At 53.5% G+C, this 27,120-nt stretch overlaps 1 protein-coding gene across 1 annotated transcript in view; it reads right to left on the bottom strand.

Annotated features, from left to right (window-relative positions):
* IGDCC3 (immunoglobulin superfamily DCC subclass member 3) overlaps positions 1-27,120 on the bottom strand; it is a 97,411-nt gene that overhangs the window by 61,285 nt on the left and 9,006 nt on the right. Inside the window, exon 2 of the mRNA XM_067305786.1 lies at positions 23,097-23,402. Within this exon, the coding sequence (XP_067161887.1) occupies positions 23,097-23,402 (306 nt within the window). The remainder of the gene's footprint in view (positions 1-23,096; positions 23,403-27,120) is intronic.

Here is a 27,120-nt window from a genome sequence, read left to right as displayed (position 1 = left end):
CCCATTACCTGGCCTCCGTGCAGTTTGCGCCCTGCATGCCTGAACACTGCAGACGTTTTATCAAGCAATTCTGCTTCATTTTAATCCGTGATTTATCTGAGGAGCCAGCCTCGGTGCCTGAAGGGTATTGTCCAAGTAACAATACTGATGTACACATTCCCACATCAAATGTCAAGGGAGAAGAGGGCCGCTCCGGAGGATGCAGGGGCTCAAAGGAAATCATTAAAAGCCACTGGCCTGCAGAAACCAAATCGTATTCGAAAAGAAAAACCAACAGCAGACAGGAAGCTACTGGCAACCAGGCATGGCTTAGGAAAGGCGCTCTGTGGGGAATAGCGCGGTTTCCCCTTACAAACTCCCAGCATGGCCCACACGGCTTTTTTCAGCAGTGACAGGCACAAATTCAAACTCCAGTTCATGTGCGCAGCCCTGACCCGTGGCTTGGTGTCGCTCGGGTTTAATGCTCCTTTGCCCAAAGCGCAAAGCCCAAAGTTTGCCGGGGCAAACCCGCCGGCGCCCACAGACGGAGGCGGCACTGCACCACGCACCTCGCTGCCGCTGGCTCCGAAGCTGCTGGAAACGAGCGTGGCCCCAGCAGTGACAGCAATTGCAATTAAAAGCCGTCGAGAACCTTTTCCCCCTTTGCACCCCAAACGCGGCTCCTGGCAAAGCAAGCACGCATCACCCTTGGGGAAGGCCACAGGTTTGGGGCACCGGGAGAAGAGATGCCTCCCAGTTGCCGACTCTTCCTGCAGCTGCTCAGGACAGACGTGTTTCTTCCTAGGCTGCAATATGCACTGCCATCGGCTTAGGAGCTCCTTTAAATCCAGGGACGGGCGCAGAGCTACGCACAAGGCTAATCTGGGCAACACAGGGAGAAAGCAAACCATCAGGTTTGTCAGAATAATTTTTAAAAGCGCCACTAAGGCAAGAAACCGTTATCTCATCCCTGCGGCTCAAACAAGGTCAACAGGAGCTACTGATACACCGGGGACGGAGGCAGCTTCCAAAGGTGGAGGGTGGAAACCCCAAGGAGGTGGGTAGCCACAGCCCTCTGGAGAGCGGCGCTGGGCATGTCCTTCAAGGATGCTGGACTGGAGCCTACTGAGGACTGCAGAGAAAAGAGCTGCTGTCTTTATTTTTTTCCGCTAACTAGCGAGAGTTAACGAAGTGTTGCGTGATGGAGGCCGCCCGCAGAGCCGGGGGAGCGGAGCCGCGGAGGGGGCTCTCCGCGGCGGCGTCCTCGCCGTGCGCTTCCGCCCCAGGCGGCACCCACTCCCCGAGGGAAGGGGGCATTTCGGAGGAGGACGTGGGGCAGGACCCCGAGCCCCGCGGCCTCGGCCCCCGTCCTCCCCGGCGCGCAGCGCTTGCGCGGGTCCTCGGCAGCGCTGGCCACAAAGCCGTCATTGTCGAGCCCCGGTGCTTCGCTCCGCGAAGGAGCCACCAAGGTGCTATTTACTTAGGAAACCAAGCCGGAGCAGAGGGAGGACGGGAGGATGCCCTCCGAATTCGACGCCGAGCTAGAACAACAGATGCATTCACCTCGCCGCTGTTTCGCCGTGTTTTGGTCGCCGTCGGATCGCGTTTTGCTTTACCAACCGCCAGCAGAGCAGCTCCCGAAGTCCTTCGTCCCGGCTCGACAGCACGACGGCGTTCCAGCAATTAGCAGTCAGCTCACAAAAGCAAATTAATACAGTGGCAAAACCGGCTGGCACTGCCACCAGCCCCGCTCGGGAAACATCTCACCTGAGAACAGCGAAGTAACAGCTCTGCTCGGCCCCGGCAGCCTGCCGGGACCCTAGTGGGGCTGCGAGCTCGCAGGGACGTGCCTTGTTTTTCTATCTTGGTGATACCATGTCCCAAAAAGCTCCGGCATCATTGGAAATGCCAGCGATTATTAATTACTCAATAATCAATAGATATGGTTGCACACAGAGTGATTGCACTGTGATTTCAAGCAGCAGCTCCAAGATAAGCTGGAAATGTAATGAATCTCCCCTCAAAAAAAAAAAAAATACAAAATACCAATGCCTGTGGGGAAAAAAACATTTCCAACACACTTCACAACAGAAATGGAGAGAGGAATTAGCTGCTAATTCATCTGCAAATATAATTAAACTCTGCAACACTAAGACTTCATTGTTAATTTACTTGCATGTCCATGTCATATGTGCGAAAAATCAGAAACAGGTCTATTAATTTACAACTTTAGGTGTAATATATTCAGAACACAGCATAAAATGGCAGGAATACAGGCAATTTCATCTAAAACTCTGCAGTTGGTAAATTAAATCTATTTGCAGCAAAGTAAATTGAAATACATACTGAACTTATTACTGTGTCTAGTTTAATATCTACAAATGGGTTGGATTTCTCCAGGTGAAGATTATCCATATGCAGTGGAAGAGATGCGGCTGTTCCCACACCTCTGCTCACAATATCACCGTCACCCTGGAGGGGCTGCTTAGCCCTGACCCACGCTGCGGTTTTGGGGTGGATGGTGGCAGGGAGCTGCCAGCAAAGCAATAGTTTCAAAATGTGACGTATACAGCCAGGTCCTCCAGATGTGAACAGGAATCAATACCTCTTTCTTTTCAAAGCACGGTAGTGCCTTGAGTGCTCCTGCAAGACGTCACACAGACACAATTGGAAAAATAAAGACGTTTTGGTCCTCCCCGGGAGCGTTTAGGCGGTTTCATACCCAGATCCCCATCGAATACGCACGGCTGTGGACTCCAGCTCTGAAGGTCAGGGGATGTCCCACATGTTATAACAGCCCAGGCCTTGGGACACAACTGCAAGGTTGAGCAGAAATTTGAGGGGGGAAAAAAACCAAAAATACTCCTACTGCATGCTTTTTTCTGCCCAAGACAGTCTGCAGTGTCCCTTTGCTTCTCAGCCGGCGGGACCACCACGCGCCCAGCCCGAGCTCAAGCGCCAGAAATCAGCATCAGCTCAGGAGACTGCACTTCAATTCCATTTTCAGGAAAAAAAATCCCCCTTTTCCACCCTCTACCACTCCGCTCCTGCCTAACGGGCTTCATTTGTACGGGCCTCGCTAACAGCTCTCAGCCCCCCCCCCTTTCCTAATACTTTCCATCCATAACGCCTGAAAGGCTCTTTCCGCGGACCTTGCACGGTTTATAGGGTTAATTGAATGCACACGGATCTCCTAAGTGTCCCGAAGAAGCAGCGCCGCTCTTTCAGATGCCGTTTCTCCCCCCGGCCCCCTCGGCGGCCCCCCGGACAACGCCGCGCGGCGAGGCCTGGCCCCCGCCACGCACCGTCCCCCGGCCGGCCGGGGGGGGCTCGCGAAAACAAAGCAAAACAAAAGAATCCCCGACGCGCCGAAAAAGGAGACTTCGTGCCGGAGCCAACCTTTGAAGATTTATTCCCCGCTGCCCTTGTGACCCAGTTCAACCTCCATTACTCAGGAATTCCCCCGACAAGCCCCGAAAGGCAGGGGTGGAATTTCGGACCTTCTAACTCATTTGTTTGTGCAGGACAGGGTGGTCTGGCAACGGCGGCCGGCAAGGGAATTCCTGTGCTGGGAGCGGGGCGAGCCTTTAGATAAATATACCTCTGCATTTATAGGTATTTTATATATTATATGTAATTATCATGATGGTTCCTTCTCCTCCCTCTGCTTAAAATCGCAAATCCCCCACCTTGCACAACGAGACACGGGGTGGGAACAGGCTTTTGTGCCGTCCCTTCCCTCAAGCCTTAGAATTCACTGCCTGCTTTTAGGGCTGGAAACTGAAGTGAAAAAAATAAAAAATAAAAAGGCTCATCTACATTATAAAACTGAAGCTGTTTCTCCTGCGAATATCTCCGGTGGGGTGAGAACTCGAGGAAACGCTCCGTTTGGACATCTGCTCCGAAACACCTCCTGCAGCACAGCTCAGAGCCGCACAAGGGCTGCAGGGCGAGCGGGGCCGGGGGAAATGCCCGGCTACACGCGTCCGCGGCCACAAAAAGTCGGAGAAACCCTCATGGAAATATGTAAGAGCCGCGAGGTCAGACGGACCCACCCGCCAGCATTATCTCTGCATCGCTGTGCTGCCTGCAGATAGCTTTCCCAACGGCACCGGCGGCGGGGGGACGGCAATCCAATTTAACACTAAAAACACAGAGGAAATAGCTTGGGAAGGAGTCATAAAAATGTCACATACGCCTGGTCTCATTAGGCCAGCGAGGGACGTGTGTCCCCCCCCCCCCCCCGCCGTGCCGAATGCAAAGCAAGCCGGGCAGCGTTGTTATCCCAGGTCCGCCGCAGTGCCCCGGGGCCACGGCTCCCTCGCCGGCCACCCTGGGCTACCGTTGCACCCTGCCTCCAGGCCAGCACGGGGGACGTCGCTCTGGAGGAAGGGGGAAAAAGGTCTCTCCAGATGGGCAGCGGTAGGTGGCAAAACCTGGCGGGGTGGAAAAGAACCGCCTGGCTCCAGCTGCCCACCAGCCCTTTCCTGGGAAAACAGCCGTGAGCTGCCTGCTCCGTTCCCCCCGGCTTGGGAAGAGCTGGGGCCAAGGCATCTCCGCCTCAAGCCAACATCCCCCAAGGCGGAGGGGGACCACCTCAGGGAACGGTCTTTATCCCAACCCGACCACACTGTGGTCACTGGAGAAAAAGTAAAGCCTTTGCTGGCAAGAAGGAGGAAACATCATCAGAGCTGTCGAACGACTCAAAAAACAGAGCATGTCTCCAAGCAAAGAGGTTTAGCTACAGGTGACCTCATAGAATTTCATCTGGATGAGACAAGGTGCTCCAGACTCGCACAGCACAAAATAGTCATGCCACTGCCTCCCTCTTCCAAAGGGCCGGATCCTGCCTACCTACTTGTGGAGCAAGGCAGCAGCAGAGAGCACTTGCAGGCCATCAGGCATGACATGAAAATACTCTGGGCTCAATGGGATTTAGGCCCCGGCATAAATACGCCTCCTGGAGAGCAGGTAGCTCTCAGCCCACATGCAGAGTGGCAGCACCATCCGACCTCAACAGTGGGGAAAATCCCTGCCCTTCGCTCATGGAGCCAGAGAAGTGTCGCCAGCTCTTCACACTCACATACACTGAGCCTTTAATCTCTGAAGTCGTTTAAGTGCAATAACTAATGATCTTTCAGCCATTTGTGCATTAAAAAGCATCGAATCAGAATGGGAACTTTTGATGTTGGCTTTGAGTGAGCGCGAACGACTCCAGCAGAGCAGCCCTGAACTCCTCTCCAGGCAGGACACGCAGCCCCAACACGGACCTGAAAGCTTTCGGGCTCTACAGCAGCCCTGCAACAGGGCGCTGGGCCGCCTCAGCACCGCCCTACCCCTCCGCCAAACGACAGCGATGGTGCTCATCTGCTCCAGCGGCCCTGCAAGGGCTCCCTCGCCACCCTGGGCACAGCCCTCGGCAGACGCGGGGCTGCTCTCAGCTGGAGCCGGGCTGACGGACGCCAGCTGGAGGCCTGTCCCATTCAGGGGAAGGTGGTGCTCGGGTCTATGTTCAATACCTAGGAAACAGGCTGGAGAAACGAGGTTGTGCACACAGCATGGTGCTGCACGTGAACTAGTAAAAAGAGCTTTACTTTTTCCTGGTGGACGCAGCCCTGACTGACTGGCTGATTACTCCATTTATATACAGTAAGGCTACACTGTAAATACGTCAGCGTCGTGTCAAACAAACCTCAGAAGTGGTAAGTTCAAGGTGAGAGTCTGGAATGTAGAAACAACCACGTTTTTTGCTGGTATCTGCTAAGTACATTGGCTAAATGTCTAAACTGTTATAGGAAGGAGCTTCAAAGTGACCATCGCTTAGCACAGCACAGATCACAAATGTATATGCAACACAGCAAAACGCACGACACTAGCCAGGAAAAAGTTGTCTGCAAAATTCACTACATCATTACCCAAATCGTTTACCAAGTCACAGCAGACATACTGAAAAGTCTCTCAGGTTTCATCTAAAACCTCTCTCCTAAGCCAGACCTCAGAGGACGTGAGCATTAAATCCCAGGTAGCTACACCACCCAAGCTAAAAAGCCCTGTGCACCCAAAATGCAGGCACATCTCCCAACAAACATTGGGTAGGCTGAAAAACCCTCACTAAGCAAAGCACTATTAATCTCCTGACCATCGTCATTAAGATAAATGAGGTCTGACTGTCACTTTACCTTGCCACCCTTTCACTCAAAACCGAGAAGGAAGCAGATGCTTCATTAGCATCCATCGTGGGAGAAAGCAATCTACTTTTTCTTCTCAGAAGCCCTTGGCCACATCCTCCATCCCCCTGCACCGATGCACACCGCTGAAGTCCCTGGAGGGACGCCTGCCTTACACCAGCGGGACAAACCTCCAGGCGTGAAACTCGGGCTTTGCTAGAAGCCCATCTCTCCCCTCTGAGCCGAAAGGCAGCCAGATTCCCAAGTCAAACGCCCACAGCTACAGCTGCAAGGTCTCTGTGATCTCTGTATCACTAAGCTCTGGTTGAGCTTTAAGATCTTCTAGCTCCTAGCCAAGGTAACTCATCCACTCCAGTTACGGACGCAGCAATGGAGTATTGTACAGTCCAAGATCCCACACTCTATTAGACGTGCATAACCTCCCGTTAGCTGGGGAAAGGCTGGACGGTGAATGATCTACCTTGGCTGTTTTACAGGGCACTTGCTTTGTTATCACTGGGGATTTTCTTGACATGGACTACAAAACTGCAGAACCAAGCAGCAGAGAGATGCTTTAGGAGGCTTGTATAAAACCAAAGATTCTTCGCACTCATGAAAAAACAGCAGATCTGATTACAACAGTTTTAAACAGTCAGGGTTTAAGACACTCATTAAGGACCTGCAGATACAAGGCAACTCTGACACAACCTGTAGGATCCACACAAAAAATAGATGTGTACAAGGCTAGAGGAAAGCTTCAGTCTCTTTTCAGCCCCACAAGGACAAGTTGGATTTAATACACCATGGGCTCTCCTGGTCCTTCTCCCAGCAGAAGAGATACAAAAACCAGAGGGAAGTAATTCACATTTATCTGGCTTGGTCCAAGGAGGCAATCACACAAAAAGCCAGTCTCTTTTAAGCTCTATCCACACTCCTTGCACCTTCCTAATATTTTGCAGCACCCAGGAATAGGTTTAGACCCTCCTCAGAAAATGGGTCTCTTTGGGAACCGACGCAGAGCCCAAGCTGTTTGCCTGCTCGTGTGCAAGTCAAAAGGCACCACATCCTGCTCCGGCATGACAGAGGTCGGGCTAAGGGTCCTGAAGGTGAGCTTCAGTAACCTGCACTGCTGCAACACATGGCCATGGTCCACCCCGTCCCCATACTGCCAGAGTCTCCTCAGACAGAATTGAGACAGCGGGCACTTGAGGAACAACGTGTGGACTTACTTCATAATCGTGGCCATGAGGTGTGACTGTCATCCCCACAATAGCTAACTGTCATCATCTGAAGTCTACAGCTGGTCTTCAACTCTCCAGCGGGCCAAGGCAGCCCCCTGCTCACCCGTAACAAATCCTATCTGCCCAGTCCAGCAGACACCATAAACCCGCCTCGTAAGGGAGACCATCCATGCATGCCAAAGGCAGGCCATTTCACTGCAACTGAAGCTTCGAGGGCTGGAGCAGATCTAGACACAAGGAAGGCGTGAAGGTGGCCGAGAAACAGGGAAACCAAACGCATGCATTCAGCTATACTCCTGCCGGACACCAGCGAAACACGGCTGTATTGCTCCCGCGACGTCAATGCCAGCCGGAGTTTGCATCTTGTAGCCCTACTCACCTAAATCCTAGGGAGGAGATACTGCCAGGAGAACTAACGAGAGGAGCAGGAAATCCCCAGGCTGCTGAGATCATCTAAATAAGTCGTGTTGCGAGGCCTGATTCAGTCCTCCTTGCTCCCACCTGACAAGACACTCAGCGACTTCTCTCCAGTAAAAACACAGCAGGTTGCCAAGTGCAAAAGAGCAACAGATTAGATCCCTTAGGGGAAAAAATAAAATGGACTATCGGGTGTTTAAGAGCCCTTGATTTGAGGAGGATGGGATTGTGGTTCAATTTTATCAGCTGCTCGATAGGCACATTTAATGAACTACATTGCTGGCTGTCTCTCGACTCAGACACGGATTAGCATTAAACTGGGGGAAAACAAAGCCATTTGATGGAAAAATGTGTGCTTGGAGCACATGAGAACGGAGAGCACTTCGACCTCCACAACACCATAGAAATTTGGGGTCAAACCCATTTAAAAATTCCCCAAATATCCCCAGACTGGAAAAAAAAAAAAGAAAGAAAATCCCCCAAAGTCACCTTTAAGCCATCCTCCATTTATTCCCTATTAAAAATTCCTGGTTGCCTAAATTGGATTCAAATGAATGTATTTACATTTGCAGCAAGAACCTGAAGTCAAGCTGTCAAAATGTCACTCTGTCATTCATGTTTTCATTGCAGCCCGTCACAACACGGAGACGGGTCCCCCCCCCGCCAGCTTCTTTGGACACAAGGGAATGAGTGGCAGGAAGGACGGCTGCTACGAGGGTGTCTCGTAATGACGCCGCGCTGCAAAAGTGTTATTTGTCTGCGAATTCTGGCACGCCGGGCCCTTATTGTCATTGGCTTTCAGCCAAGCACTGCCAGGACACAAAAAGTCAATTTATGTCAGGATTTTCATTGACTCACTCCCCCTCGTTCCTCACGTTTTTGGGGCAACTTATTATGAAAGCTGGCACTGGCCAGATGTGGAGTTTTCACATAACCCATTCATCCTAATTAACAGTATGGCAGGATGGAGACTAAATTACAATGGGCCAAGATTATGTTCACCTGTGAAAAATAGTGTGCTATTAATCTGGGACAATATATTGTAGGTCAGGCACTACATACAAACTCTTGCTTTCCTTCAAAAAAAAAGACCACAGGAAAAAACAGTCTTTAAATAGTTTAGACCCATAAAATCCCTCTCTCCTAAGTGAAATTTCTGAAGGCAGTAAAAAATCTCCAAAACAAAAATAAATTCCAAGCAAGACCAAGATTTACCATGTGAGGCTAAAAATTCAAGGGGAAGCACCAGTAAGTTATTGTATTTTGTATCACAATGGGACACTAATGGCTCAGCTGAGATGTGCCATTTCTGTCAGTCCCTACGCGAAGGAAGGGGAGTTCAAGTCCTGAAGGTCTCACAAGCTGGATCAGGGAAGGGATGGAGGAACCGGGAGGAGAAAAGGCAGAGTATGCTGTTTGAGGTGGTGCATTATCCCATTTTGTTGCTCCAGCTGGCTGTAAAACAGGAGGAGCACTTTTTGATAAAAAAAACACAAACTGATACTCCTCCTAAACAAAAGTCAGGGCTAACAGAGCTGGAAAACGGAGCGATCTGCAGCTCAGAGCACGATAACCCTACGTATCACGAGCTGCTGCTGAAAGGAGGAGACCTCAGGCAGCCCGGCAGTGCACGCACCCGATGGCACCGCCAAGGTGAAGGTCAGCACACGGAGGCAGGAGATAAAACTGAGGTTTCTGCCTGGATTGCAGTTTGGCACGTTCCCAGCCCGATCCTTAACCAACATCAGCTGATGACACTGCACCCACCGTTATCGCCTCCTACGGTAAACGTCTCCCCGGTGCCGGCCAGGGAGTCTCCGGGAACCAGGGCGTACGTCTCACTTAGTCCAAGTAACGTCACCTCTGGGAGAGCGGCCGCGGAAATAAGGCACATTAACGGAAAAGCAAAGCAAACGATGATAAACCTAGCGAGCGCTGCTGCGTTCAATAAGACGCAGGAGACGGACGAACCCCTACGGACCATCCAGGCACGTGGCTGCAAAAGACTGCGGAGATTAATCCGTAATGAGTGACCGCCGGTGTAACGGCGGCTGGCGCTTACCTGCGATACACGGCTCTAGCCTTAATCTTCCAGCCTAGTCAGGAAACAGCCCCAGTTTTCCGAAGGCGCCACCGGCTCTGGCGTGGAACGTGCCTGCGGCCAAACAGCTCCGCGAAACGCTGCGCAGCACCAACGCAAAACGGGGCATAACCCCACGTCCGACCAGCGGCACGAGAATCACGGCAATACCCCAAAGGACCCGGCCACTCTGCTGCCTCTCAGGACCAGTTTCACCTGTTCCCAGGAAAAACGCCCCCGAAAGCAGAATCGCCGGGATGGGGGAAGGTCTCTGAGCCCCCCACCGAGTTGCCTGGGAGCCCTTCTGGCCTCGACGGCGTGAAGCAAAACTGGAAAACGTGATGCCCACAGTCTCCGAAAACAGGAGACCACCCAAGAGAGCCTTTGGGAGTGATCTCGAAGGCCAAATCTCAATTTTTAAACACAACTGCTCCCAGTCCAGAGATGGGAGCATATCCCGTGAACAAGAACATCCCATGCTTTGCTAATAAGAATTAAAAAATAAAGAAGCATTCTGAATGCTCACATCTTGCCCTTTTCTTTGAATCAGCTGGTTTGGACCCTGTCAGAGGCGAGAGCTGACGCACTAACCCATCACTGCTGCGCTCCTGCGAGATGCTGCCCTTAAGCTCATTATCCACAGCATAAATTGCAAAGAATCAGATACCTTCACTCTGCATATCAGCAGGAAAAACAAAAACAAAAACCACAAGCCCATGATCTAATTAGGAAAGAAACTTCCCGTGTCTGTCAGCATCTCCTGCTGCAAAAGGCAACTAGCACCGTCTCCAGCACGGGACTGCCGTCGCGCTGCCTCCCCAACACGCCAGGAGCGATCGGCGTTAGGCCTTCCTAATGTGTCTCCGAAACAATAGCAATTACGGAGTCGTCCATTCATATCTAAAGGCTTACCAGCCTAAACTTCCCTCAGGAGGCTAAAGACATTTCATCAAAGCAATTATATTTATGTAGCATTAAAGCACTTTCTTTAAAGCCGGGGCAGTTACCTTCTTGCAAGAGAACCAGTAACGAGGAGCCTTTGCACCCAGCACAGCTCCTCCAAGCAAATTTTTGCCTGTTTAAAGATTGCTAAAACACACACGTTGGGGGTTTTGCTGTTTTATTTTTAATGTTATTACACTCACTCACCCGAGGGATCTGATATGCAGATTGGAGCCTATTTACATAACAAGGGAGCAAAATGGAAGAAGCTCATCAGTTTATTCAGCTCTCATCATCGTTTCACCAAGAAGCTTGCACTACCTGGCGATGCTGCGACGCCCCAACTTGCAGCATCTCGCAGCCCTACAAGCCTGAGCTCTCCCTGTGTTAAAAGTGAGATGTTTCTAACATTTGTGATTTAGGGAGAAAAAGCTTGGAAACATGACCTAAATGGAACATAACAGCTGAAAGTCAATAGATGAGCTAAAGGAGCTGGTAATTTGTTATTTTCTAATATCCAGATTTCAGAACCAGTGTTACGACTTTGGGAGGTGAAGGACGGCTTGACTCGTAGGTTTTGACTGCTGGCAGCTGTCAATACGGTACATTATTTATTTCCATGTTTTTCTTCTTCTTTTCCTACAGGAAGCAAAGCAGCTCTCTAGAAATATCCCACCTATGAATTTCACAGCATGCATCCAAAATCGAAATGCGAAGCCTTGGCACGAGGCCTCAAATCTCCGCGGTTCAACAGCTGATCGGATTTTCACTCGAGCTGCCCCAGCCACAGCCCACCAACACGCCGGGCTCGCGCGGGGCCGCCAGGAGGTACCAGCGGCCGGTCCGGCAGCCGGCATCCCGCCGGGAAAAGCCGCTGCCTTCAATGCGGACACCGCACCGCGCTCTCATATGCAGTGGGGATTTTAACGCAACTGCTTGATGTGCTGGGGCGAGGAACAGCATTGCTGCCTTGCACTTGACCATCGTTTCCTTAGCTCCGGGCTCCCCGTCTCTCTGCATGGGAGGGCAACAGCTATCGCTGCTCCGTGCACCGGTGCTGCTCAGCTTAGGGCCCCGAAACGACCACCCCGTGGCTGGCGAGCGACTGCCTGGCCCTCTGGGGCAGTAAACCCTGAATTTTGCAGCCGGCAGACCATCCCACGGCCATGAAACCCAGCCCCGTCCCCCAGGCCTTCCCGGGATGCTGCAGCCGGGACCGGCTCCCGGCCGCATCGCTGCGTCGCGGCCGACCGTTGCACTGGCCGAAGGATGAACTTGTTGCCATGGAAGGAGTGGAAGCATGCGTGGCGCTGCCGGCACGGCGGCGAGCAGCGGCACGGAGCGCCGGCTGCTCCTCCACAACGGCTTTTTTGTTATTCCTTTCCCACCGAGGCGGCCCCGCAACAATGCGCCCGTCATCCCGCCACGTTGCAGCAGCCTGGCAAAATCCAGCTGACCGTAAAGCAGAGCAGCACCGGGGCCGAGGGCCCAATGCTGCATCTGTCTGCTGCAAACTCCTGCCCATGACTCCCACCACGGCTTCCCCGCCGGGGCCGGGGCCAGAATCGGGGCACGGTGGGGGAAAGCCGGCCCCACGACAAGAGGCCGCTCTCCCATTGCAAACACGGGACACAAGGATGCCAAAGCTCGGAGGCAGGAGCTCCGTCCTGCACCGAGCAGGAGATTTTAAACAAGGCTTAAAATAGCATCACTCAAGCAGGAGGTGGCCTCCCGTGAGATTACGGCTAAAACGCATTTACTCGCTACCGCGGGGATGTTTGCCGCAGGACGGGCTTCGCTCGGCTGCGGGGTAGTACCTTTTAAAACTCCCTCAAGCTTTCATTAGCCTTGCTAGAAAACTGAAGGGCATCTCTCACTCATACACTAATTAACCACAGGTTTGGAAGAGGGCTGGATGCCCGATTTTAACACGGAGGAATGCAAAAGCGGACTTAAAAAAAAAAGCAACGCTTGCCCTTCCCGCGCGGCAGAGTTTCAGCGCCTCCGAGATTACAAGGCAGCGCTGCTGTGTGTGTCAGCAAGCCTGTCCGAAATAACGAGCCCGCTTCCGTCCCAAGCAGCTCCTGTTGCACTGCAGAAGTGAGCAGAAAGGTATTATGGGCTCACGCTCACCAGATGGATGTCCCGCTTTGTTCTCCGCTCGCAGAAAACCCTGCACATACAGTTTGGATTATCTTCATTGTAATTCTAATCACCAGCCCTCTGCGAGGCGGGGAGGGAGGGAGGGATCCCGGCCTCGGTCAGGAGAGCTAATTAAAAGTTGTGAGCCATCCAGACTTCTTCGCGCATTGGGAACGCTTTTTTGGAAGGCCAGGTAATCCCTCATTCTCGGGGGAGCCTGGCTAGCAGAAGGAAAATGAGGCAGGCTTCCCTTGGGCAGCGAGCCGGGCAAGAGCAAATCCTATTTCCCCCCTGCAGGACGCGGCAGCGGGAACCGCAGAGGTGCTTCGAACGTCTGCAAACGACGCTTTAAAACAGAGAGGCTTGCACACGCTCCCCCAAAACCCAGCCCCGGGTACGAAAACGAGCTCTCCGGGAGGCTGTCACGCACGCGCATGCAGTGCGGGCATGTCCATCTCCCCCCAGAAGACCTCCCGAACCCGCTGGCTCATCTCCTTAGGGTTCGGTGCGCGCGCAGAGGGCTCAGCAGCGCCGGGCCCACGAGCCTCACGCAACGCGACAGCCGGCAGCACCCCAACTCCGCGACCACGCCGAGCCGCAGAGCGCCAGCCCTGACGGGACACCGGGGCAGAGACCACTGCCGGGGAGGGAAGGGGGCCTGAGTTGATCCTCAGGGTTGGCAAAACACACGCGGGGAGCCTGCCGGCAGCTCCTCGGGGCAGCAGGAGCGCGGCCACCACGGCCCCGCGCACCCCGGGCAGCGCCTCCGCGTCCTCCCTCTGCAAAGGTCCTTCCAACGTTGCGGAAGAAGTTAGAGGGTCTTCCCAACGCTCATTAAACATCTCCAAGTCTCATTAGCTTCAAGTCCGGGTTGCTTAGAAGAAATTCTTTTTATAAAGATTTTTTTCTTCTTCTTTTTTTCTTTTTTTGAGAGTGAGAGAGAGATTTGACCCCCTTGAGGCCCTGCCTCTCCTCTCTCCGAGCATTAGGATCACAAATGAAAGCCACAGGCAGGACTTTCCCTCCCACCCCTTTACACATTTCCGTGGGAAACCATGGTGAGCGGCATGTGGACACTGCTCCGACAAAACAAAGTGGCGCAGCCAGTGCCCTCGCCACTGGAGGAGCCGCCGCTGCTGCCGCGCCGGGCACCAAAGCGACGCGGCTGCGCTGCTCCGTGGCCCCGGGGCAACATCTCTCCCGCGGTCCCTGCGGCCAGAGCCTCCTCGTTTTGGAGGCTTGTTCAACACCATAAATCTGTTCTGGGTTCAGACACATTTGGGCTTTTTTTCAGGGGAACCCAGTGGGCCCTGGGGGACCCCCTTGGCAAAAGGACACTCCAGCGAATGCTCCTACCTTCATGCCCAAGACAAATCCAACCCAAAACAGAGATCCCAAAATAGAGCATCCTGCCGCCCATTCATTTCCACTACCAAAATGGTTTGCAAGCTGATTTTAACTGGTACCACTTGGGGACCTGGGCACTGGCAACCATCTCACCCTGAACGCACATTAGCTCTGTCTTTTTCTTGTATCTGAAGACTCGTGTGAACCTGAAGCACATCTCTTTGTTGCTCAACAAAGCACCGAACCCAAACCTGTGCATCCTCAGCTTTTCCCTATCCCTCCTGCTGCAGTCACAGCATCCTCCGTGATGAGAGTTCGCTCTCCCTCCACTCCCTTTGACGTCTCACTTTCCTCCTCTCATCACCCAGAACTAATTGCTCTTGCCTTGCTCCTCCAAACCAGTGTCCCTCTGCAAGAAGCCTCAGGAAAGCAGCACAGTCCCTGGTGGGGTGAAGTACCGCCGGGGCTGAGGATGCCCAGGGAACGCATCGGCCGTGCTCGCCAGCCATCAGGCGAATTTGCACTGCTGTGCTTGGAGACGAGCAACGCGACTCAAGCAACACAAGCTGCTGCTCCTGCCAATGGCCAAAAACATCTCACAGGGATCAACGGTGACTTGATCCAGCAGGTTTTCTGTCCCTGCCCTTCCTGAGAACAGCAGGCAGGAAAATGCTTGGTTTTTCCCCACTGAATGAGTGCAGAAGTATCGATCAAATGCAGCGGAGTACAATACTGCAGCTGAAGTACGCGCACACACAGAGCCTTTTCTGCCGCTGCAAGCACCACCACTCATTTCCACACCAGCAACCTAAAACTATCTCTTTTGTACACCCAAATTGATCCTCGCTCTTAATTAGTGCTCTCAGTTGCAGCAAAATTTCATTTGTTTCTTCGAAATGTGGCCTGATCCATTGTCCCTCTCCCGTGACCTGTGAAAATTAGTCATTGAGCTCAGTGACAGTGGTAAGTGCAAAATGCAGCATCAAAGGGACATAATGGGGGCCTCTTAGGACTGACAAAAAAACACTATTAATCAAGGCATGCTCAAGAGGTGCCAACTTACTGAGGCATGTGAGCGGCGCCAGTCCCGAGAGCGGGCCTTTCCGCAGGAGGCCGGATGCAGAGAAGAGACGCACGGGCCCAGGAGAACTTCCCACCGCCCCCAGGACCGCTGCGCCGGGCTTGCAACGCCCGCTGCGGTACCTGGTCTCACGATGCCCAAGCTGCCGGCTCGTGCTCCTCCTGAACAGCCGTGCCTGGCACGAGGGCTCAGCCACGGGACCAGCAGGTCGGGCGCTTTTGGCATCGCTGGCTCGGAAGGTGGAGGACGTGCAGTGGTGGCCGTGCTGGAGAGCAGCTCCTAGCGCATCTCAGCCTACCACCCCTTGTGTGATCCCGGGGCCAAGCCGAGGGGGAAGGCTCAAACAGCTGGACCACAGCAGCGCGGAAACTGCGACAAAACCATGCCGGCAATTACCCTGGGGATCAGGGCCGGAGAGCCCTGGGACACATCCGCACGGGCACAAAGCCCCGCTCTGCCCCGCGAGACAGCAGCTGACAGGTTAAGGGACCAATTTTAGCTGGCTGAGCGTTTTCATCTCAGAAAACTAGGCAAAGCAAAGAGGTAAATCTCTGTAAAAATTCAGACCTCCATCGCAAAGCGGCGTGTTTAAACCCTCTGCTGCAAATCCGTGTCATTAGGCAGAATAACTTGGACTCGGCAAATCCAAAGGACTCTCACTTTCAGGGTTCTGCTTTCAGTGGCCCACAATGGAGAACAATGCGGCAGGGAAGACGCCGAGGATCCCGACGCCGCATTCAGCAGGCCATCTGGTCCGGCCGGCACAGCAGCGCTGGGAACGGGCAGCGGCGCGGGCTGAGATTTAATCTGAGCCACTTACGGAGTGACCTCAGGCGAATCGTTTGACCTCCCTTTGCCTCAGTCAACCCAACTGTAAAATTGGGTTTAAAGCAAGAACCTCTCTGAAAACCATATGCCGTGCCTAGGAGGAGAAGGAGCAGGCTCCCTTCCCAGCAACAGGGCTGCGACCGCGGGCGAAGCCGAAACGAGAGCGGGAGAGGCGGTGCAGCCGCCCGGGTCCCGGGGCCCTCGGTGTCCGGGAGCGCTGGCCGGCTGCTCTCCGGCTCCGGCCCGCTGCGGTCCCCTCCCGGGCACCCGCAGGTGCCCCAGCATCCCGCTGGTCCCAGGGAAGCCACCTTGCCCTGCGCGTAAGGTCTGCCTTTGCCAGTACCGCTGACGGACCCAAAGGTATCCGTACCCATGGATCAGCGCAGGATTGCTCTACAGCTTCTCCTTCCCCTCCCACACCTTTTTTGGGGGATTGTTTTTGGTAACTGTGGGTTAAAGCCATGATCAGAGCTCCAAGGCAAATGCGGCGACGCTTTCTGTTCCCTTGCAAAGACTGGCTAGTTACCCACTGGATCAACAGCATCGATCGCTGTGGTCAGATGCCCCTGAAAGTCGATTCCTGCTCACAGCCCTGCTGATGAGCGGTGGCAGAAAAAGAGACCCCGCTCCTCTCGCCTGAGCACCACCTCTCCCGCCGGCGCGGCGAGCTGCTCGCCCCCGGCGCGGCTGCCGGGAGCAAAGGCACAGGCGAAGCATCGTCCCCAGGAAACACAAACCGGCCGCTTGCCCCCCCCCGCACTCACAAACGGTGGCACGGATCGGCAAAACCGCCCCAAATTCAGAGGGGGGAAACCGAGGCACGGCTGGGTTAGAGGCTCTGCTGGGCACACCATGGGGACCGGCACGGCCAGCTGGGACCGTGGAGGGCGACGTGAGAGAGAAAGGCCACCTACGACCATCGCACCATCCCCAGCCTGCTGGGGAAAAAAAAACCAAAATCATGCAACTGGTGACATTACAAATCCTTCAGCTGAGACAACACAGCCAGACAAACAGGTGACAGCCCCGAAGAGATCCCAGGGTGACGACCGCGAGCAAAAGGTTAAGGCAGCAGAGAGCTGCTCTCCTGGCCGAACCGAGGGCTAGGACGGGTGGCCACGTCTGGCCCCACGGCGAGGACAGGCTGCAGCGAAGCAACAGCCGGAGGGAGAGCCGCACGGGAAGCACGCGAGGCCAAGCACCGCGCGCTCCCCGGAGAGCTGCCCGGCAGCCGAGCCCGGCCCCGCGCGCACAACGCGGGCGGCCAGCGCGGGAGCGGGGCGGGCTGCCGGCGCGGGCTGCGGCCGCGCCGGAGCCTCCTCAGCTGTGCGCCAAGAGTTAATTGAGACAAATAACTCAACAGTGCTGCCATTAATGAAATTCTTCTGATATATTTCCCTTGAGCTTTCTGTAAATGACTAAGTGACATTACTGCCTGCAGTGCAAACCCCTGTACGGGAGATAACATTGCCGTAGCTAAGGCTGGCGTATCCACGCTAGAAGCCTGGCGGAGAAGTGCGAGATGATATTTAAATAACCATCACACTGCTAAGAAACGAGCAGCCAAAAGAAATATGGTCTTATAATGTGCTTGAGTCTCCAAGATGAATTCTGGCTGTTACGGGCAGACACTGAAATGCAGTGGGTGGTAAGTGACAAACTCTCTTAATCCCCAAACCTACTAAAATTTCCAGCCAAATCTCTCCATTCCCCGGGGTGACTCCTGATATTTGTACATTTGTTTTGCAGCACACGCTACACACGCAGAGCCAAATGCTGCAACCGTACAGATGCGAGAGGCGACCTCGAACGAGCCAGCATGTCCAAGAGCCAGCCGAAGGAGCTGATGGAGGGAAGCGATCACCCACCCATCATTTCCCTCCCCTGAAAGCCCTCATAGCCTTTTTGCTTCACTCCATCTTTTTTTCCTTTTCAGTAATTCCTCGTGGTTGGGTTTTTTGGTTTTTTTTCCCCTGAAACCCACTGCTAGAAGCCCAGAATTTGCTCTGGGCTTACCAAGAACTGTGAGCATTTGAAGCAAAGACAACAGTCAGAGAAACACCACCGGTAGCAAAACTGAGCCCTTACGCTCAGACTCAGCATTTCAGAAGAAAGCGCATTAAACGCGAGCAAATTCACAATTGAAAATAAAAGGTTTTGGGCGCAAGCAACTTGGTATGCAACACCAGGAGCAAAAGCGCAATGAAACACGAGGGAGAATCAGCCAAAAGTTCCCGGGAGTAACCTGACCATGTCTCCAGAGAGCCGGAAACCGACACCAGGGCACTTTCTTTAAAAGCTCACTTTTATCTCGAGCACGTTTCACACCGCTAAAACGTCTCAGCGCAAAAGCACCCCACTTTCAACTTCAGAAGCAGGTTCGCTTGCTCTAAGCACAAGCTATAGGTAGGGCTCTGCCAGCAAGGCAGATATCGCACGCGCACAAGAAAAACCCGAAGCAAAGCCATGTGTTTAGGCTCTGACATGATGTTTTGAGCTGGGACTCGCAATCTGCATCCAAACAGTGGCACTGCCCAGGAAATACCTTGGTGACAACTTCGGTGCCACCTTATTTAAACCTTAATTTAAAATGCTAACTTCATAATGAGTGGAACAAAACTGTGTAAAAACATTTCCCACTCTAATCCTGGGTTGATCCCCCCAGTATGGCCTTCTTTTGTAATTACATCCCTTTGTGATCTCCCTCTAATGCCTTGTATTGTGACCCATAAAATAATCAGCCCCCTTTGTCTCTCCCTAATCCTTTTAGACTTCCTTCTTGTCTCCGCGCTCTTATAAATGCTGCCATTCTTTGGGCTCAGCAGCTCTTCCCACCACCCCCGAGCCTGGAAAGGGGGCTGCAGGTTAAACCCTGAACGTATTCTGCGCCGAGGAGCCGAAACGGTGGGAAGGTCTCTGCTGCTTTATAAACCCCGCAGCTCCCATCCTCCTCCCGCAGCCTCGCGAGGAAAACACCTTGCACGCGGGCGTCTTCTCCAGGCCTCCTCCGCTTTTTTAGTTTTTGCAAATGACCGGCTCTGCCCGGGGCTATTCCGAGGCTCCGCAACGCTTCCAGCGCTGGGCAGCCCGTCTCGCCGAGCTGCAGGAAACTGCCCTCGCTCCGAGTGGCGTGGCGTGACTGACTGACTTCCCCTCTTTCTCTTTATTTTTTTTTATAGCACCGGATCAAACAGTGAAAATTGCTGCTCTCCGGCCACATGCGTGCAGAGCCCGATCCGATACCCAGTTTGATGGTGATTTCCAATTAGTGGTAACTGCTTGTTATTGAGTGGTATAATCAATGGGTCCTACTCCACCGGCGGGGCGGTGATTTATGATGATGTAGGGCCAGCTCCATCAAATTACAGCATTGGCAAAAAGGCTGGAAGTGCCATGAGACGATGCGGTAAGTCAGCTGAGGTCAAGCTAAGCGAAGGGTGAGAAGGAAGGCGGCTGCGTTTCGGGGAGCTCCTCTGCTGAAGCAGTGCTCAGGGGAAGTTTTCAGGCCAAGCGTTCCCTGCTACCATTGCCCCCGGAGAACGCTATATCCGTGAAACTGATTTTAATTAAGACAGCTCGGAGTCATGAGAAATTACAAAACTGTCATTAGGAAAAAAAAAAAATCTGTATTCAATAACCTGATCAGATTATAAAAACATGTTGCATTCCACAACCTTTTAAACCAACACACCAGAGTCTGAACAGGCGCAGAAACAGCAACCGAAAAAATTCCAGCCAGCGTGTCAGGCACAGGGCAGAAATGCCGAAGGCCTCTGCTCGAGTCAGTCGCGCCTACGTCTCTTGTACGCTTGTACTTGTTCAAAAGAAGGTTACAGTACAAAAATACTATCAGTGTATTTAGCACACAACCTGCCAATCCACACACCGGCCACGATCCACTTCCCTCCACCGAGCGTCTTCGGTGTTAATAACGATGATATATAGAAATTCCCATGAATTTTAATTAAAGGACGTTCATATGCCCACGCTTAAACTGCAAATTAGCGCACCTCTGCGGTTCCCAGATTTCGCCAAAGCCGTGGCTTCCTCGCAAACCTGGGATAATTTACCTCCGCAGCAGCACGGAGGGCAGCCTGCCACGGCAGCGGCCCCGGCCCGGGAGGGCGCCCGCCCGGCAAGCCCACGGGGGCCCTCCGTGCCGCGGCTGCCAGCAGCATCTTCTTCCAGTTAAATTTCGCTCAGTGCCAAGTGTTGAAGTAAATTTGAAACATAAAAATATGATATCCAGCCCACATTTCCTGAATGCAAATATGTACATTCCTCCGAGCCAAGAAGATTATATTCCAAGCCCTAGTACAAAGCCGGGGTCTGTAACCGTGATATGAGACTAACAGCAAGCCTTTGAAGACAGCGAAAAGTGCAGCAGAGCTCTCAAGGGGCTCCGCTCCGTCAGATCCCTTTTATTCCTCGGTAGCATGGCCTTGATCAACTTTCACGATTTTTGTTTGGGGAAGGTTTTTATTTCGCCGGGGCTTTTGTGTTCGGACGTCGGGCTCGGAGGAAAGAACAGATCAGCATCGGGATGAGGTTTTACCCCACCAGCAGTATTTACTCCACTCCGCAAAGCTCTGCCTAGCGCTCGATTTCTTCCTTCGAGGCAGCCAGCACCTATTTCATCGGCACGACGGTCCCCTCATCTCTAAAATGGGGTTAATGACCCTCCTCCTCGGTCCGGCTTGCTTCTCGGGGCAGGGGACATTGCTCTTACTTGTACGTAATCACCCCAGGAAAACGTCCCCCGTTTCACTCCCGCGCTCAGCAGGCGCCTGCGGCATCGAGGCCAGGCGCCCCACATGTTGCACTGGCTTCACTCGGACCCTTTCTCGGGGCTGGCAAGAAGCCGAGCCTGAAGCCAGAACAAGGTCCAAATTATTTTCAACGCGGTCCCTTTTTCATTCTGATTCACACCAAACCGTGGCTACAAAAGGAAACGCTATTCAGGGACACGCAGCCCACCACATACATATTGATGCAGGAGCCGAGATAGCAGTGTTTATTGACAGTCCGCCGTCCCAAAGGTAATTCCTCTGGCTCTTAAGTCTCCTGTTTACAGGTCCGAGAAGTCTGACATTGTGCTTGTGTGTCAGCCGGCTCCCAGCTCATAAATGACAGAGCTGTTCACCAAAAGTGCTCCAAGGTTTAGCACCACCAGACTGACAAGTTTGAGATCCAGCTGCTAATCTGGCAAACACCCAAAGCCTTTGGCTGCCGGACAATGTCATTTCTTACCCTACTGAAAAGCTAGGTTTGCAGATGGCCACTTCATGCACTCGGGAATTGTTGCACACAAGAGCTGGAGTGGTCCCTTGGTGGGCTGCCAGCAAGCCCCAGCGCTGCAGGGAGCAGGAGGCAGGGCGTCAAAAAGCCCTCCAATTTGGGGAGTGCAACCAGGGGATCCTGGCCCCGGCCCCAAACTTTGCCATGGGCTTTTCCTACCTTGCACCAGAAATCACAGCACAGTTTGCAAACGCGAAGGAAGCGGCACTACGGGGCCACACAAAGAACAGAGGTGGCCATCTCCCATGGGAGCTGGAGAACCCTTCATTAAAACTGCTTTTTAACAAACCAGCATTTGGCCAGGTCTCGGGGCCATACCAGAGTCCCGTCCTTGCAGCCGTATATAAATTACACCCAGCAGCAATTTCTGGTTGAATGCAAAAAGGATTAGCAGCTGCACCTCCGGAGCCTGCAGACAGTCTTTGGGCAAAGCTGGCCACCAGCACAAGGACAGAAACCACCACGACACAGCTCCTTAGCTCCGCTGCCATTCCCGGGACAAACTCAAATCGGCACAGCAGGAGACCCCATGGGAGCAGCCGCTCCGGTCGCGGGGGCGAAGCAGGGCAGCGTTTCCACGCACGACGGGCTAAGCCGGGCGCTGCGCGGGGCTGGAGTCGCAGCCTGCCCTGTAATTCTTCCTCCCCCACCTTTAAATTTCATTCCCACGCTGACATTTTCATCTCTCTCCTCCTCTGAGCTCCCCCACCAGACAATCTGTCTGGCGTTGTTAGCCTTGCCCCCAAAGGCACTGCCACGCCGGGCAGTAAATAAGACCTTGCTGCCTCCACGCTGCCTGCCTTAAATAACAAAATGAAAGAAAGAAGCCGTGACCTTCAGAAGGTCTTTGCCTACGGTTGGGGAAGCGCAGGCTTGCCGCAAAGCGGAGGGGCTTCCAAACCTGCGGCAGGAGAGACACGAACCGTGGGGCTGTTTCACCGCCTGACTTTAATGCAACTCACTCGTTAGAGTCAGGGAATTTCCTGCTACAAGGTGGCTTTTAGCTTTCTCCCCCTGAGGAGGCTGATCTCCTTTCACACCTGGACAATTACGCAGATCAGATGCCAGCCAGATCCCTACACCAGCTCCCCGCTCTTTTCTCTTGAATCCTCCCTCCCAAAACCATTCAAATTTCCAGACAGAGACCACAAGCCTGCAAACACCTCCACTCCTGCGGCCCTCCAGCAACGCTCCTGGGCTGGCCCCGCAAGCACGGCCCGGAGACAGGGCTGCGTTTCGTCCGAGCTGCAAGCCAAATCCCCGGCCGGAGGGTGCAGGTGACTTGCCCCCCTCTCTGCCCAACCTGCCCGTCTCCATCCCCACCAGTCAGACAAGCAGCCTCCACCAACAGGGCTCAAAATGCTCCCAGCTCCCTGGTGCTGAGAGGTCCCAATGGATATGAAATCAAGAGGCACATCCTGCCGGCTTTGGGGTCCCCAGCACCCACTGCCTTGCTTCCGCGGGCAAGGCTGAACGCACGGCACCCACGGCACTGCCCTCCCACCTTTGGGCAACGCCAGTGCCCGCTGCAGGATCGCCCCCGGACACGCAGGTGGGACAAGGCCCGTACTTACTTGCTGCCTGAATCTTTGCCTTTCGGCTGACCACCAGCCCGTAGTGGTTTTGCGCCATGCAGTCATATTCGCCTTCATCCGAGGACCCGTCTCCCCGGACCCTCTGGAAGCGGGAGACGTAGAGCGACCCATTGGCCAACATGAAGGCGTTCTCGCTGTCCACGATCATCACGCCATTCTTCCGCCACGTGATGGTGATGGGCTGGATGCCCTCCACCTGGCAGTAGAGGATCAAAGGCTGCTCCTGCACGGCTATGTCATCGCTGGGCTCCACAACGAATGCCAGCTCCGTGGAACGACCGAAATCTAAAACACAGGGAGGAGAGAGAAGGTCAGAGTCAGCAATGTGCCCACAAGAAGCAATGAGAGTCAACAGCTAATGCACCAGCCAGTGTGGGATGCAGGAAACTTTTCGGACGCAACGGGCTATGCTCGTGCTAGAGGGTGCAAGCATCCTCTGGGCTGAACACAAAACCCTCGGGCGTGCTTTGCCTACGGTTTAAGACAGGATCTCAGCAGGCAGCGGCTCATGCAACGGCTGGCTTCATCCTCCCCTCTCTTTGAGAGCTTTGCCCTCAAAACCTTGGGATGCGACTTTCACGGAGTTTCTGCCCAGCACAGGAAACACCCAGAGCCGTGTTCATTCCACTCAGCCCAGCACTGCCGGGGGGGATACACCAAGGCGCAACTGTCGGCACAGGCCTTCAGGGCTGCCTTCGGAGACCACAGCGAAGGGACTGGCACGCGCACCCCTCCTGTGGCTTGCCAAGCCCCAGCTCCACCGCACACCCTTTCGCACATTTGCCTCTTCACCTCCCTTTGCAGCAGGGCAGAAATAAGCAACAAAAACTTGCACGATCGACCATCCTCGAGTGTTCCCACCACAGGAGCAGGAGGCAACACCAGTCCAAAAATCTGCTCCTCTCTTCCCTCTACGCGTGCTGAGCAGCGGTCACACCATGCCCCAGACCCGTGTGCAACGCAGCCAGCGGAGGGGAAGGGGGGATCGGCAGCTCCCCGTCCAGACCTTATTGCCGCCTGCACCTTCACGCCATTTCTGCAGACGGTCCTTCGCTCGCAGAGCCTCTCGCGCCTAGCCCCGTGCCCCTGCGCTGCTCTTGCTCTCGGGCAAAGGATGGTGCTATTCAGCCCTTAATGAAGAGCAAGTTATGCACAGAAATACAAACGCGCAACGTTCTGGCTCCGCAACACAAAAGGTTTCTTTCAAAGCAATTATACTAAGCGACGTCCATGGCAGATAAGTTATTGCAGAATTTGTACCAACAATAGGCAAACCCATGCTTTCCATCGCGCAGATACGTACTAATTAACTTCTTTTGCCAACAGAACGTTTAAACACTGTGTCTTTGGCACGTTACGCTTCACTTGGTCCAGCACACCTTTTAGGATATAATTTGCCGTACAGTGATGATTAGACACTGCAGAAGGCAGAAATGAACCTATTCTTTAAAGATTAGCCCAAAACACCCACTGATGTGGAAGACAAAAAGTGACCACGAATCAGAGGTCACGTAAATATCTGAAGGGTGTAAAGGCAGGGGCAGAAGTGAATTTATTTATCAAGAAGGGCAATGAGATGAAATGCCAGAACACTCAGAAAACTAAAATTTCATCTGAATACCAGGAAAGCCTTTCTAACAGCTCTCTGGTGCAGCAGCCCCTTGACGGGTGGAAGTTTCCTCGGGCCACATTGCTGCCGTTCAAACCCAGGACACAGCCCCAGGCAGCGTTGCTGTATCTAGGAAGGTTGCAGAAAGCATTTGGGGACAAAAAACAAAATAGGAAGGTCAGTGAGCCACCGCGTGAACCACAGCGAAGCCCCACGCAGCTCTGGCCCCATCTCAGCTGGGTGCTGGGGCTCCGGAAAGGGCCTGGAGAAAGGCATCAAAGACGATCGGGGTATGGGGCAGCATCCGTCCCGCAGAGACTACACAGACCAGGGCTCTTCAGCTGGGAAAAGAGAAAGCGAACGGGAGATAGGACAGGATCTAGAGAATTGGTACTAGAATGAAGAAGGTGGACAAGGAACAGTTACTTATTACTCCGCACGGTCAAAAAATAAGGGACACCTAATTAGATTATCAGGCAGAAGGTTTAAAACAAACACAAAAGCGCGTTTTTCACCCAGCACCTAATTATAGATATTGTAAAAGCAGAGGTATGGGTCTGAAAGCAATCAGACAAATGAGGAAGAAAAGGCCCATCTGGGACTTTCAGACGCGATGGTTCGTACGCAGACCCCTGCTCCGCACATCCTTAAACTGCTGATGTCCAGCGGCAAGGAAGGTTCGCCAGGGAAGGACCCCGCTCGCTCGCTGCCCCGTCCCCTCCCTCGGCACCGACCGGGCTACGGGGCTTGACGGCTCGGGTTCGACCCACCACGCTGGTGGTGTGCTCCCATAGGGACATGCCCTCGCCCTCCCGCATGCCCGGGTCTCCCTGGGTGCGGGGACATCCATATAACAGGACCTGGGTGCAAGTTGCATTTCTCACTGATTACACCTACTGGAAACGGTCTCCTCGCCTAATGACAACACCTAATTTAGTCTTACATGCGTCCTAAGTCTCTTCCAGCCTCTCTCATGTGGACGAGGGGTTTGCGTGACTTTGGCAGAGCAAACGTAGGATCCTGGTGCAGGGTTTGAGCATCCATGTGGCCTGACGTTGTAAATAAGGCTGTGAATACACTGAAAAATTACAGCATCTCTCAAAGCAACTTCTCTAGCAACAGGGAAAAAGAAAGCACACTAGATCCAGCCTGACCCTGCATTGCAGCAATAGCTGTGCCGCTCTCAGGGCGCTGTTACCATGAGTTATCACCTTTCTCTGTTTTCCACACCACAGCCCCCAACACGTGCCTGGTTAGATCAGCCAGCACAGCCAGGATTTAATCAGCAGCATCCTACACACAAACCCGAAGGGAAGTATTGACAGGAGGTCGTACAACGGGTAAAACCTGCCATGAGACATTGCATCGCAGACCTGGGCTCTCTCCAAGAACCACCTGCAGGATGAAGTACCCCAGGGTGCAGAAGACCCTATGATCTCCATCAGAGACAAGATGCTAGCAATCAAAACAATTTCATTGCTGACTTTCCAGTTACTGAGCAGGGTTTTCCCACCAGAGTCAGGAGCGGCAGATGCCCGTCAAGCACGAGGCTGGCTCGCCAGCTCGGGAAGTCAGACAACATTATCAGGTAGCTCCACTTGCGCCTAGCGCAGCTTAAACCCAAGCACCAGCGATGGTCCAGGCCATCAGACAGACTGCTCCAAACACCCTGCAAACGGCACGTCAGCCCAGGTCCACGAACCTGCTGGAGCGGGGATACACCCTCTGCCAGGTAGTTCAACATGAAGGGTTGGGTGCTCCCAATCCACAACTCCCTAAAACTACACAAATTTCTCCCAGGCTACAGATCAGACAGTGAAAAAATGAGACACCTTGTCTAGCTGCTTACAGATACCCAGCCCTACCAGCCGGTAATCCCATATCTCCAGCAGCACCGAATGGCAGGTGCTCCAGAAGGCAGTAAAGTGTGAGACCCTTTGGGGCTGCATAGCTTAATGCAATCGGTTCATCATTAAAATTGCTGACGTGGTCAACAGTGGCTGGCACATAGCTGGCACAGCGACTTCGAAGTGCAGAGACTCCCCGTGCGTGCCCACACGGGGACAGCAAGCCACCTTGAAGGCTCTCTGGACCACTGGATATTTAAGACTTCAACTTACGAATTCCTAGCAGCTCGTCCCCTCTCTGAGGGGCTCAAGGGGACCCACTCCACAGCTGCCTGCAGAGCTGGGACTCCCGTGGGCCAACTTCTCTTGGCAAATACCAGCGGCGGCACGCTCTTTGTAATGCCTGCCTCTAACACAGATCTTTAATGCATGGCAAAAATAAGAGAGACGAGAGGAGACAGTTATCTAAAGGAGAAAAAAAAGTCTGTCTTTTCTGCTTTTTGAACCCAGCGAGGCTTTTTCTTTCTTTCTGTAAATCCCCATTGCT

Source organism: Apteryx mantelli, chromosome 15 (genome assembly GCF_036417845.1).
Source record: "Apteryx mantelli isolate bAptMan1 chromosome 15, bAptMan1.hap1, whole genome shotgun sequence".
NCBI lineage: Eukaryota > Metazoa > Chordata > Aves > Apterygiformes > Apterygidae > Apteryx > Apteryx mantelli.
This window is presented reverse-complemented; position numbering and strand designations above follow the sequence as displayed.